Here is a 12,535-nt window from a genome sequence, read left to right on the forward strand (position 1 = left end):
TGCAGCGGCGCACCCCCAGCAGTAACTTAGGAAGGAGATCAGCGCTTTTTGTGCTCGTGACCTTACCTGAATTGTGTGAAACTTTATTCTATAAGATATTGGACCGTTATTTGCAGCTGACCAACCCAAATGCCCTGATGGCGTTCCCTAGATGGCTCTAGAGAGCTGCACCTCCCATAGTTGTGCCAATGAGAGCGAGACAGGGAGAGAAATGACAGAGGTCGTGCAGAAGGGCTGCTCTACATGTGGAAACAGGCTGGAAGAACTGAAATGGAATACGAAAGAAAGCTTGGAGGGGACTGGTGGTCACGTGAACTTGAACTCAGCAAAATTATTTCTTGTTTCCAGGTCGGATTCAAAAATGGAAGGGAAATACTGGGTTTGTACTTGAAATTATTTGAGTTTCATAGTTTTATACAGCTGTTACTTCTCCAAAATATTGATAAGTCATTACTGTCTTGGCTCTACTTCTTTGTGATTCATTTGCATTTGGCCACAGGTAGGGTGAGGGGAAATGCAGAAATGGCAGGGAAGTAGTATCACAGAGAGAGGATGGTATTTCTTGTCTTCCCCTTACACGCGCAACTGTTTTTCAGTGGTTCTTATCTGAAGTACTGCAGAACAACAGCAGGTGGAGGGGAAGTCGCAAAGTGCAGCCGCCTGCCCACAGCACAGCCAGCCGCGAGGTTTGACCGGGTTGTTCAGGGCATTGCCCTGGCGAGTTTTAAATATACACAGGGATGGGGATTCCGCAGCCTCTCTGTGTGAGCTGCTCTGCCACCCTCAGTGTCGACCTTTTCTTGTGTTGGGTTGGGATTTCCCCTGCTGCAGCTTGGGACTGCTGCCTCTCATCCTGTTGCTGTGCACCACTGAGAAGGGTCTGGCTCTGCCTTCTCTGTAACCCCATGAGATAGTTGTTGCTTCAAGTTAGTTGTTATTTCCATTTAGCAAATGCTCAGTGGTTCCTGTGACTTTCCTTTGCCCTTATCTATTTTTTCCTTAATCTTAAGATGAGACTGGGCGATAGTTACTCAGGGGTGAGGTGAGACATCAGTGCCCTTTCAGTATCTCATCTCCACCTTGCCTTTTGGTGCCTCCAGCCATCTGTGGAGGCAGCACAGAGAATGGGGAAGAAGCCACCCCTCAATTGTTAATATTTGGCTGAAATTAATAAATTCATTTTCTGAATATAAGGATGTAGGTGAAAGGCTCGGTAATTGCTTATGAAAGGAAGGAGGTGATCTGCATAGAGATGTTGAACCCTCAGAGAGTAGAATTGGTTGTGAAAAGTGAGGCACCAGGTCCCTGCATGATATGCTCTCCAAGCATCAGGGTGTTTGGATCATTCCTATGCGCAGGGGCCAGCCTCAACTCAGAAGATAAAACCTTTGTCTGTGCTGAATCGTATGTAGTCTTGTCACGTTCACGGCTGTTTGCCTATTGCCACCCGCTCTGGAACATGCTGTCAGGGAAAGGATGCTCTTGTCAAGTCTAGGCAGGCAATGCAGGCAATGTGCAAGCCCCAAAGCATAGCCTGAAGGGATGCTTTATGCTCTCCTCCCTGACGAAGATCTTGCTAGCAACTGGCAAGCTGTTCTGAGACACTGAGGCCCCGAGGCTTAAACCCAACACAACAAATAGAATCATAGAATTGTAGAACGCTTTAGGTTGGAAGGGACCTTAAGGATCATCCAGTTCCACCCACTGCCATGGGCAGGGACACCTCCCACCAGACCAGGTTGCTCCAAGTCCCATCCAACCTGGCCTTGAACACCTCCAGGGATGGGGCAGCCACAGCTTCTCTGGGCAACCGGGGCCCCTAGAGTAAAGAATTTCTTCCTGATATCTAATCTAAATCTCCCCTTTTCCAGTCTGAAGCCATTCCCCCTCATCCTATTATTCCATGCCCTTGTAAAAAGTCCCTCCCCAGCTCTCCTGGAGCCCCTTTAGTCACTGGAAGGCTGCAGTAAGATCTCCTGGAGCCTTTTCTTCTCCAGGCTGAACAACCCCAACTCTCCCAGTCTGTCCTCACAGCAGAGGGGCTCCAGCCCTTGCAGCATCTTCGTGGTCTCCTCTGGACCCACTCCAACAGGTCCATGTCCTTCTTACGTTGAGGGCTCCAGAGCTGGATGCAATATTCCAGGTGGAGAGAGCACGGCGTGTAGGGCGCAAAGCCATCTGTGTCATACAGACCAACATCGTCTTCCTCGGGTTCCCACTGAGATGAGTTGCCCTTCCCTGCTCCTCGTCACGCTGTCCCGACCAGCGCTGCAGGCTGGTCAGCCCTGGGGGAGATTTTATTTGGGATGAGTTTTAACAGCAAATTTTCCTTTCTGTTATGGCACTTCTCTCTGGTAATAATGTGAAAACGTGCCGGCAGTTTCAACTCTCGGGAGCAGCAGTAGAAAGGCAGTTGCTGGTGATGACGAGGCATGGGGCTCGTTAGCAGGTAGCCCAGGCTGCTCGTCACGGGTGCAAACTTGGCCCAGCGGGCTCTGTACCGGCTGTGGATGGGATGCAGGCCTGGCAGACCTCAGACTGGTCCTCCACAGCCCAGCCTGGTGTGTCATTCAGGAGGCCACCATGCTGCTTTGGCCCTGCCTTTTTGGCCATCTGAGTGATTCTTTTGCCCGTGGACAGCACTGGGGCTGCACCAAGGTTTGCCGTGTGGTGCTGGCTGTTGCAGGAGAAGCTGCTAGTTTCCAGTGTGGACCTCTTTCAGTCCCTGTGTGCAGCTGAAGATGACCGGATGCTTCCAAGGCAGCAAATGGTTATTGCCATAAACTAATCTCTCAATCATGTGTCCTTGTCTTTACGAGAACAAAAGGAAACAATAAAATCCTGAAAAGGGATGCTGAAGTGCAGTCCACTGCAAAGGGCACAGAGTGCTCCCAGGCAGTTTGTTAAAGTGGCCTTTTCTCTCCATCCACAGCGTCATTTGTTGTTTCAGCTTGAGGAGAGGAAAGCGGGGCTGCGGGGTTCGCCGAGCAGCGGCCGGGGCTGTGCTGTCACCCCGCTGGGTGTTGGAAAGGCTCTCACCAGCCAGCTGCTGTGCGGGGACCTCGGGGGCAGAAACACTCTGCTGCTTTGCTCCCGCTCCCGCTCTCATTTTACATGTTTTTTAAATCATAGTTGTAACTCATGGACAGTTTACTTTCATAAATACGTTGTTTTTTAAATCATTGCTGAAGCTACAGAAAGGGGATATGACCTTCCAGAGCTTAAAAATTGCTTCCCGATTCTTCTTGATTTTTTTTTTTTTTGGCTTGGAAAGGTGAAATACCTCTCATGGAAGTCCACACAAGCACGTGCCCTGATGAGAAACACTTTGCCCCGTGTGCAGCTCTGTCTCTTTGAGACGTTTCACCCACACATTCAGGTTGTGGTTTGACTCAGAACCACTGGTTTTGATCATTTTCCAGAATTTATTTGTTGAAGCTTGTGTTGCTTAAGGCAGTTCCTCTCCAGTTTGCCCATTTAGCGGTCAGCGTTTGATGGTCTGTTTGCAGTGTTTTGAGAGTCCAGTGTTTGCAAAAACTATTGGGGGGAAAAAAATGAGAGAAAATATGTTAATTTCTTATAGATGGTGCAAAATATGCCTTTGACGGGGAGAAGGCATCTGGCATGGTAATGAGGGATTAAAATATCTCTTCCCTAAATAAGTTTTTTGATGTTTTTCTATTCGTTGAGTTGCTAGCTGCTAACACCAGTCTTAACTCATTTTCAGGATTATTTATAAATGCAATTAGTGTCCAGAAACTGTCATTATGTCTTGTACGTTACTGTATCCGGAGTCCTGTAATTGTTTAAAGTGGATTAAATTAACATCAAATAAGAGTAAGTGATGTGGTACTGCTAATTTACGTGGGGAATGCTGTGTGTTAGTGGCTTCTATTGCATAACTGTAAAAAAAATCATTACCACAGCAAGTTTTTTTTTTGCATTTCACTATTTGCCCAAACTCCAAAGTTCTGGAAATACTTGATGATGTGTTCTGCCTGTTGCAGAATTAATGTCTGGTGTTCTCTGATGACATTATCGTTCTTCTGTATTGTGGGGAGTGTGCTTTCCCACCTCGCTAAGCGTACGTGCCAGCCAGGACCTCAGCTTCTTCCGTAGGAATGTTTTTCTTTCCTGTAGCAGATGCACAGTACCTGTTGAAAACTGGCAATAAACTGCCAAAAAGCAAGTTCAATGAAATCAAGGTTTCCACACACCCTGTAGTCCACCCTTCCAGTCCGTATCTCTGCAGCATCTCCCATAATCCATCCATCCCACATCCACATCAGGAAACCCTCCCAATGCACTGCAGAAATCTCTTGAATTGCTTGTGCCCTACCATGCTGCTCTTCCAGCAGATCCTGGAGCGGTGACAGTCCCCAGTGAGAACTGTCACCTGTGATCAGGAGCTTCCTTCCAGTTGTTTAGATTCTTCCTATACTTGTTGTCCTGGTTTGAGTGGCACAGGACTAACTTCTCTTGTAATGCCTGGGAAAACTGCCCTTTTAGAAGACTCCAGTGTCTGAATTTGTGAAAATATTTACTCTGTAGCAGCTATGGTGTGCGGGTTTCAAGGTCTCGGTGTTTTCAAGCTCACTAGGTGCGGGGATGAGGAGGAGCGAGACCTGAGCACTTGACCCAAGCTGGCCAACAGGGTTATTTCATACCATGAACGGCACATTCCATAGAAATTAGAGAGTTTGCTGAGAAGTGCTTTGTCCCCCTTAATGGCTGTGATCCTGAGAACTCCTTTCCCTGATGCCGGAGCCCTGAGCCCTTCCCTTCCTCCTGAAGCCACAGCGCTCACAGTGTCCCACATTGGCTGTCACTGCTGGGAGCGCACGGCTTCTACGGATAGAATGGGCTGAGGATAATCCTGGTGTATTTTATATTGGTATCAGGATCAATATTGGTACTTTAGTGCTATTGATGTTAATTATCTAGTCTTATTCTATTAAATCTGCTTATATTTCAATCCCCAGGTTTCCTTGTTTTTTCCTGATTCCCCTTCCTGTGTGGGGAGGGGTCATTGGGGGATAGAATAACTGTCTAAATGACAATACACTGTTGTGGGTCTTCTCAAACTGTAACAACTTGCTTGGCAGTATGTCACAGACAGCCCGCAATGACATCCCCCTCCAGTGCTGATTCCAACGCTGCCCTCAGTGTTGATAGTAGAGACACCACATTGTTGGGAACACTGTTAAGGGCTTTGAAAAGTTACCTGACCCCTGTCCTTCCCCACCAGCGACAAAAGCCCATCACACGCCCAGCCCCATGGCGCACAGCTCCGTGACTTCTTGGGCAGCAACCCCAAATCTCATGTGCTGTCTGTGATATTGCTGTTAGTGTAAAAATAACCAGTGTCACTCCTGGCATGCCCAGCTGCTCACAGGGCAGTAATCGGGAAATCTCTTCTAGCAACACTGTGCAGTGAAAGGAGTCAACCGTTTGTGAGGGCTTGGTGTTTTTCTGGAATCTCTAACAGCTCTTGTATTTCTCAATGTTTCCCTGCAGTCAGCCACCTGCCTCCCCCAGCACGCAAGAGGCCATCCAGGGCATGCTCTCGATGGCAAACCTCCAGTCATCAGAGTCCTGCCTCCAGACGTCGTGGGGTACCAATCAGGCGAAGAATAACTCCATCTCCACACAAAACTCTAAAAAAACGGGTGGTGGCAGCAACAAAAATGCTGGCAAGCGGTTACTAAAGAAAAGCACAAAGAACAGTATTGACATCGAAGATTACGATGAAGATCAGGACCACTTAGATGCCTGTTTTAAAGATTCCGATTACGGTAGGTACAAACAAAGCAGTCTGTGTATGTGCCTGTCTGTGCATGTATGTATTTGTGCATGTTTGCAAATAACCCCCACATTTCTCATGAGAGGCTTGCTCGCTTTCTGTCACGTTGAAAGCAACTGGGTATTTCGGTAAGGAGGAGTGCAAATAACAAGAGGTCTGCAGAGGAAAATTAAGCAAACACTGTGTGATAGGTAGACTGACCACACAGCTGGTGGTGATATGGCCATCCAGGTAGGCTGTATTTGAGGCATGTCACAATCAAAAGATGTTGAAAGGCACAGAAGACCACTGAAACTGCAGCAGTTTGCCAAGAAACAGGAAACTGTCCCACAAACGTGTGTCACGTACTGGTACCTATGACAGAAGTGTTCTTATCTGTGCAACAGCAATAAAATACCTAGCTAAGATGAGTGAGAAGTTGAATTTGTATGTGGAAAAGGGATCCCGTGGTATTTTGAGTGTTGGTGGAGAACGCAAGTATCTGAAGGAGAAAAGGACACAAAGCCAGTTTGCACCAGTTACATCAGTTCTGCCGTAATAATCTGCAGGAGCATTTTTGATTATAAGTAGTGAGGAAATGAAGAAAAGTAATCATGTGAAGGCTGATGGAGACTGGAAAGCCTGAAGTCGCAAAGAGGGCAAGAAGTCAGTAGAGGTTTATACTGCGTAACAGGAGAGTCTAGGTGTGTGTTTAAGTCTCCCTGGCAAGCGTGGCCATCAGAAATCATTTGTTACGACTGGAAAAGCAGAGTGTGTATTTTCACGTTATTAACAGGGGTGCCAAGGCAGAACGGAGATGCTGTGACACGTTGCAGAAGAAGGTTGCCCAGCCGTTAAGGGTGCATTGCGTGCGCTGGGAGGCAGCGGTAGTGCTGGAAGGTGCTTTGGGAAAGGGCAGCTGCATGGAGCTGTTGGGTCAAGGCTGTGGGTTACAGACAGTTGCCATGCACGAACAAGGCTCCACTCTACCCAGGGGTGGATTTGCTCATTATGTGTCTGTGCAGCCAGTGAATGGAGGGTCTTTGTTATGAGCAAGTTTCCAGAGGCTCTGTCTGTGCTGCATCTGATCACCAGTGTCAGTGACCAAATGCCACAGTAATGCCATACACCAGTGATGTAACAAATGGCAACTGGCAAGAAAATCAAACGCACGTGAAAAAAAACCAACAACAGAAACTCCTTGCAAAGGCTGGGACAGAATTTAGTCAGATAAGTTGGCGTTTATCCCAGAGGCGTGTGAAGTGTGCTTTGGTAGAAGGGTTCATGTTCATCTTTTGGATAATCCCAAAGCCAATGAAGGCGGTTTTCAAGGTCGGTGTGAACAGCACTCTAATTTCTCTCTGCCTGACTGTGCAGGAGTCATAGGGGCCAGGAAGGTGTGGTGCTGAATGAAGCGGTTGGCTGACGTGTCTCCAGTACCAGTGTAGCTTGGGATAAGGAAACCTGTTTGTATCTCTCTTAGCTGTGCTGCCGCTCCATGGACAAGACGAAGACAAATTTTTCCTGAGAAGTTTCACTGTGTAACCTAAGGGTAGCCGGTCACAGTTTAATGATGGCAGCTCCTAAGTGTAGAGTGTGGATGAGAGCAGGAGAAAGCCCCCTGAGCGTTGAGCTGTTTCACTCAGTGGTGCCTCTGGGGGACGTTGCTATTATAGCTGGGATGCCTGTGGTCACCATACCTGTACAGAGCGAGTGGCCCTCCATGCAGGCTAGAGCTGTGTCCTACACTGAAACTATTGTCTTTCTTTCCTACTGTAGTTTACCCTTCTCTCGAATCAGATGAAGATAATCCAGTATTCAAATCCCGATCAAAGAAGAGGAAAAGTTCGGATGATGCCCCTTACAGTCCAACGGGTAAGTCCATATGGTCTGTGCTGCCCAGACTCAGGCTAAGTCATGCAGGTCCCTAAAAAACCCACCATTTTTCAAGGACTGTGGAAATTGTAAGACCACAACTAGCCATTTCTTTAGCACGTAAAGGATTAAACCTTTCCAGTTCAGCATTAGGGTGATATCATGCCCTGGGACTCATGCCGCACAGTGTTAGCCTTCCTCTGTCAATTAAATGGCAGGAAGACATCATTCCTGGGTGGGTTGTTGGTTTATTTTTCTTCACACTCTTGGTGATGGAACAATTGGTGGCCACCTTAGCAGTGGAGTAACAGACAGCCAAGTAGCATGGCTTTTAGGTGTTGGCTGTGTAAAGAGAAATGAGAACGCGGGAATGGTCTCCTCCAGGGTCAGCCAAAACTGGTGGTCTGGGTGGGTGGTTTCGTTGCAGCTCTCCAGAGGCAGTGACAGGCCAGGGTGTCCTTAGACCCCTTTGATGCAGCCCACTAACAGGGGAGTCTCTGTGGTTTGCTGCGCGTGTGACAAGCAGCCCGTGTCTCATCAGCTTGTGGCACTGCACGCCCACCCCCAGCTGATGGGGCGGTGAGCACTGTCCATTTGGAAATAATTCCGGAGTCGCTCATGTCTGTAATGTAGGCAAAAACCTCCCATGGCTTTGGCTTCAAGTAGCTGCAGCTGCCAGTGAAGTTGCTCAGCTGTGTTCCATCTTTATTGGCAACTTCACCCCAGGCTGCCGTGACTGGAGGCTGTCAGCACCTCCTGCCTTCACACGCATCCCAGGGAAGGAAGGGCAGAGGCTGTGGCATCCCTGGCCCTCCCTGCTCAGGGGGGCAGAGCCTCACTGCCCGGTGTGTTGTTACGGTGCTCAGACAGGCACATTCTGCACGTCTCACCTGCATCTGCTTTCCTTGTAGCACGGGTTGGCCCCTCGGTGCCTCGACAAGACAGACCGGTGCGAGAGGGCACGAGAGTCGCCTCCATTGAAACTGGACTTGCCGCCGCTGCAGCGAAGTTGTCACAGCAGGTGAGGTTGCTTGAGAAGTCGTAGCTGTCAGGAAAGGAGAGCCCTCTCCCCCAGCAGCAGAGTCATGCCCAGGTAGCAGCGCAGTGCCAGTCCTCCTCAGTGGTTCTTCATGCCAGTGACACAAGGCTCAGCAGTCTGGGGGGAAATAAATGGGATGAAGGTCCGATAGTGTCGCAGCGTATCTGACAGCGCCGCAGCACAGAGCAGGCAATGTATCGGAAGTGTAGAGACTTATAAGCGAGTGAGCATGGCTACCGGGCTAAGACAGAAGGAGGCTGCCCAAAAGGAGTGTGCGTGAACCTCATGTCGATGTGTACTTGAGGGTCTGACTGGTGTGATTGCCTTGTCTGTGGAAACCAGCTGCTGGGAAGCATAGGGATTTACGTCCAAAGATTTGGTGAAGCGTGGGTATCTATGGGTCAGTTTAGCAAAGCTGTTGAGGCACTTTGGATGTTGATAAGTGTCCGATCTCTGAGAAGGTCAGATAGATGCTAAGCGCCTAATGTGCATAGGCCCCACAAATGTGACACTGTGAGGCGTGAAGGTGGCAAGGTCTGCTGGAGCAAGGTTGGTGAGACACCTTGGCAAGATGCTGGAGATGCAGGGTTTGGTGGCACTGGGCTTCTGTGATGTGTACGGTTGAGTGGAAGAGCTCTAAGAATGGTAGCAGGGTTTCATCAAGAAGCAGACTGAAAGTAGGCAAGGGCAACAGGATGGTGACAGACCAGCGTTCTTGTGGTATGTATGTGTAAGTGCAGTTACAGGTCGAGAGGCAATGTGTGTGTCCTAGCAGGAAGCAGAGTCTGTGAATCAGTGGGATGTTTAATACCCTCCGTGCTGTTGTGAAAGTGTATGAAGATACCAGAAGATAGGAGGTGCCAGTTTTTGTGGAACATCGAAAGGTTTATTCATGCAAAACCACACTGGTCTCCCAAGGCAGGGTCATTTTGGTCCTGGCTGGCTCCCACTCGCCGCAGTGTACACAGAGTTACCAAACAAGGAGGCTCTGCACAAAGCACATATGTAGATGCAAGAAAGGCAGACGGGTATGTGCAGCAGAGCTGTGAGAGAGATGGTATCGGAACAGACCCCGAGCAGTTTGTACATGGCAAACTTCGTGGGTTTTCATTGTATCAGGACCCTAAGCAACGCCGCTGGCCCTTGCCGTAGCTAAAGTCTTCTGGGGATTAATCTGAGCTTCATGTTTGTCATTTTAAAGGAGGAACAGAAAGGCAAGAAGAAAAAAAATACCAAAAAGAAGGTGTCAACCAACAACGCGAACAAACCGGCTCAGGAAGGCAGCTCGCCAGAGCCGAAGCTGGAGTCACATGCCAGCAGCCTCACAGATCACGAGTACACCGCAGGGGCCAGCACCTTTGGGGTCGCCCAGCCTAACAGGGGATCGCAGCCGATGGCACCCGGTGTTTTCCTCACACAGAGGAGACCCTCATCATCCTCGCAGAACAATGCCTCCGCCAAAGGTACCAGGAAATGCCTGGGGTTACGGTGTGGCAATGGGGAAGGGTGAACTGGTCATGTAATCCATGCCTTTTGCAACGCCCTCACATGTGTCTGTCACGGGTATGTGGAAGTGCTTCGGCAGGTCAGATCTGGTTGGAGACGGGGCTCATGGCCTTGGCTGTCTTGGCACTGTGGGCCCAAATCTGTGTTTTGCTGCTGGGCTGTTTGTTGCAGGGTGTGAGGCGTCCCATGCTAGGAAGTACTCCTGAGTGTGCCCCAAGGCTCCTGAGGAACACCTGCAGTGGTCACATCACAGTCCAGCCTGTCTGGTGAAGCCTTGTCCGGGGAAGAAGCATCAATGAAGGCTGTTCTGCCCAGGGCTAGGTCAGGCTCTGCTGTGGTTGGGTGGTGTTTGTACACCGATACCTGTGCTGACATGTGCGTGAGGACATCCTACCCAGCGGGTGTAGAGCAGTGCAAATCTGCAAACCTGTCTTGAGAGTTGCCACAAGGGAGCAGAGGAATGTCAAAGACAGCTACGCAACCAAAGCCAAGAGAGAGGAAGAGGTCGCTTGTTGGCTGCCATAGGGAAGGCGTCACAAAGCTGAGGCTATCCTAGAGTTCTGGGCTAGGAACTCCTATTGTCTGCTTGAACTTTGCTCAGAAAGCGTGAGAGAGGCAGTTTGGTGGGACAGGCACTGTGTAGCACGAAGATAAAACGTGCGATCCCACTGGGAGAGGCCCTGATGTAAAAAGTGAGGCAAAGTGGCAGATATTTCCTGCATTCCCCTGTGTTTGAGTGGAGCAAATTAGAGGTAGTGCATGGTGTCTTGCCAAGCAGTAAAATATCAGAGCAGCTTGAATGGGCCGTACAGGAGGACGTGGATAGCCCGTGGTAGGTTCCAGGGTCCTTCCAGGAGCTGGGAACACCTGTGGCTGTCTGCAGAACCGGAGAGGAATGAACTTACTTGCCTGGAATTGTGTTTTTTGTGATGAAATGGTGCATTAGTGAAACAGGTGCAAGCCAGTGGAAGATGTGATGGGAAGAGGAGTGCTGAATGGAGCCGAACCCCAGTGTGGCCAGTGAGCTGGGCGGCCCAGTCAGGGCATCGTGAAGGGAGCCTGACCAGGCATGTGGATCACACCTAGCTCAGTTCTCAAAGGAGGGAAGATGCCATGTGCCAAGAAAGCGAGTGGCTGACCTTGTAGGCAGCGGATCACTTTCAGGGCCTCCTGTGCAGGGTCTTGGGACAGCTCGGGGCACCGAGGGGCCTTCAGGGCGTCTCTCTGCATGGAGCACAGGAGAGTCCTGAGCCCAGGGACTACCAGATTGGGCATCACTGGGAATGAAGGGACTGTGGAAGGAGATGGTGGGATGAAGCAGAATTAGGGAGCTCTAGGACCTCCTCAGGGACAGTCTCTCAGTCTTACAGAGTGAGGTGAAAGGATGAGAAATGAGGAAACTTGCCATGGAAAGTGTCACCCTAGCTATTGTGGTCTTTAAGGCTGGGACGCTTAATGCAGGTGGGAGGAGTGGAGAGGAGCTGAGTTTCTGCAGGTATCGCACAAGAGTGCACCAATGGCAGCATGATGGGAAGAGAAAAGGCTGCGTGGGTTTGTGTTGTGCCCAGCAGTCCCAGGTGCCTTGGTGACCAGGGGAGTTTCTGGCCGTAAGGTGGTAGCTGGCGAGCGGTGGAGCAGCGAGCAGCTGCGGTAGCTGCACCAGTCCCAGGACCAGTACACAGGGAGCACAGGCCTCACTGGACCGCACAGCTCATGAGCAAGGGCACGGTGGTGGTGTTCTGTCATCAGTATGGGGACAGGGAAGGTTGTCCTCTTTGGGTGTGCTGTAGTGCCTTGGGGCTAGCCTGTGTGTGTGTGCTTGTGTGTGTGTGTTTGTCTTTTCAGCATCCTTCTGGTGAGGCTGGATGCAGGTGGTCTCTCTAGAGCTGGGGGAGGAGAGGGCAAGAAGAAATGTGGAGCTGCAGTGGTAGGTGGGTTGGTTTCAGTGCTGTGAGCAAGGGACCAGGCGTCCTTGGGGCAATGCTTGACCCAGGACGCATGGTGGCATGTGAGCTCAGCATCCCTGTGCCACAAGTTGCCCTTCCAGGATAGCAGAGAGGTGCCCAGAGACACCTGGGGAGTGTGTGGGTGTGTGGTGAGGGCAGGCACCATGAGGTGGGTGTGAGGAGCTGTGGGGTGCCTGTGTGTGTGTGCGCAACCTCTCCCGTGAGGAGCGGGACAGTGCTGGCCAGGCTGGGTTCCGGCTGTCACCCCTGAGAGGTGAGGGCACAGGGCAGCAGGGCTGGCGCTGCGGAGGCAGGAGGAGCCCCAGCAGAGATGGGATAAGATGATCCTTCACCCTGAGCAGGGTGTGCTCAAAGGGATGTGTCCCT

General features: G+C 50.3%; 1 protein-coding gene across 1 annotated transcript in view; it reads left to right on the forward strand.

The window, feature by feature from the left end:
- PHF2 (PHD finger protein 2) overlaps positions 1-10,206 on the forward strand; it is a 44,449-nt gene extending 34,243 nt beyond the window's left edge. The window contains exons 19-22 of the mRNA XM_009889947.1: positions 5,518-5,795; positions 7,562-7,657; positions 8,569-8,678; positions 9,898-10,206. Coding sequence (XP_009888249.1) covers positions 5,518-5,795; positions 7,562-7,657; positions 8,569-8,678; positions 9,898-10,206 — 793 coding nt within the window. The remainder of the gene's footprint in view (positions 1-5,517; positions 5,796-7,561; positions 7,658-8,568; positions 8,679-9,897) is intronic.
- Positions 10,207-12,535: the final 2,329 nt, after the last annotated feature.

Source organism: Charadrius vociferus, unplaced genomic scaffold (genome assembly GCF_000708025.1).
Source record: "Charadrius vociferus isolate BGI_N301 unplaced genomic scaffold, ASM70802v2 scaffold67, whole genome shotgun sequence".
Lineage (NCBI taxonomy): Eukaryota > Metazoa > Chordata > Aves > Charadriiformes > Charadriidae > Charadrius > Charadrius vociferus.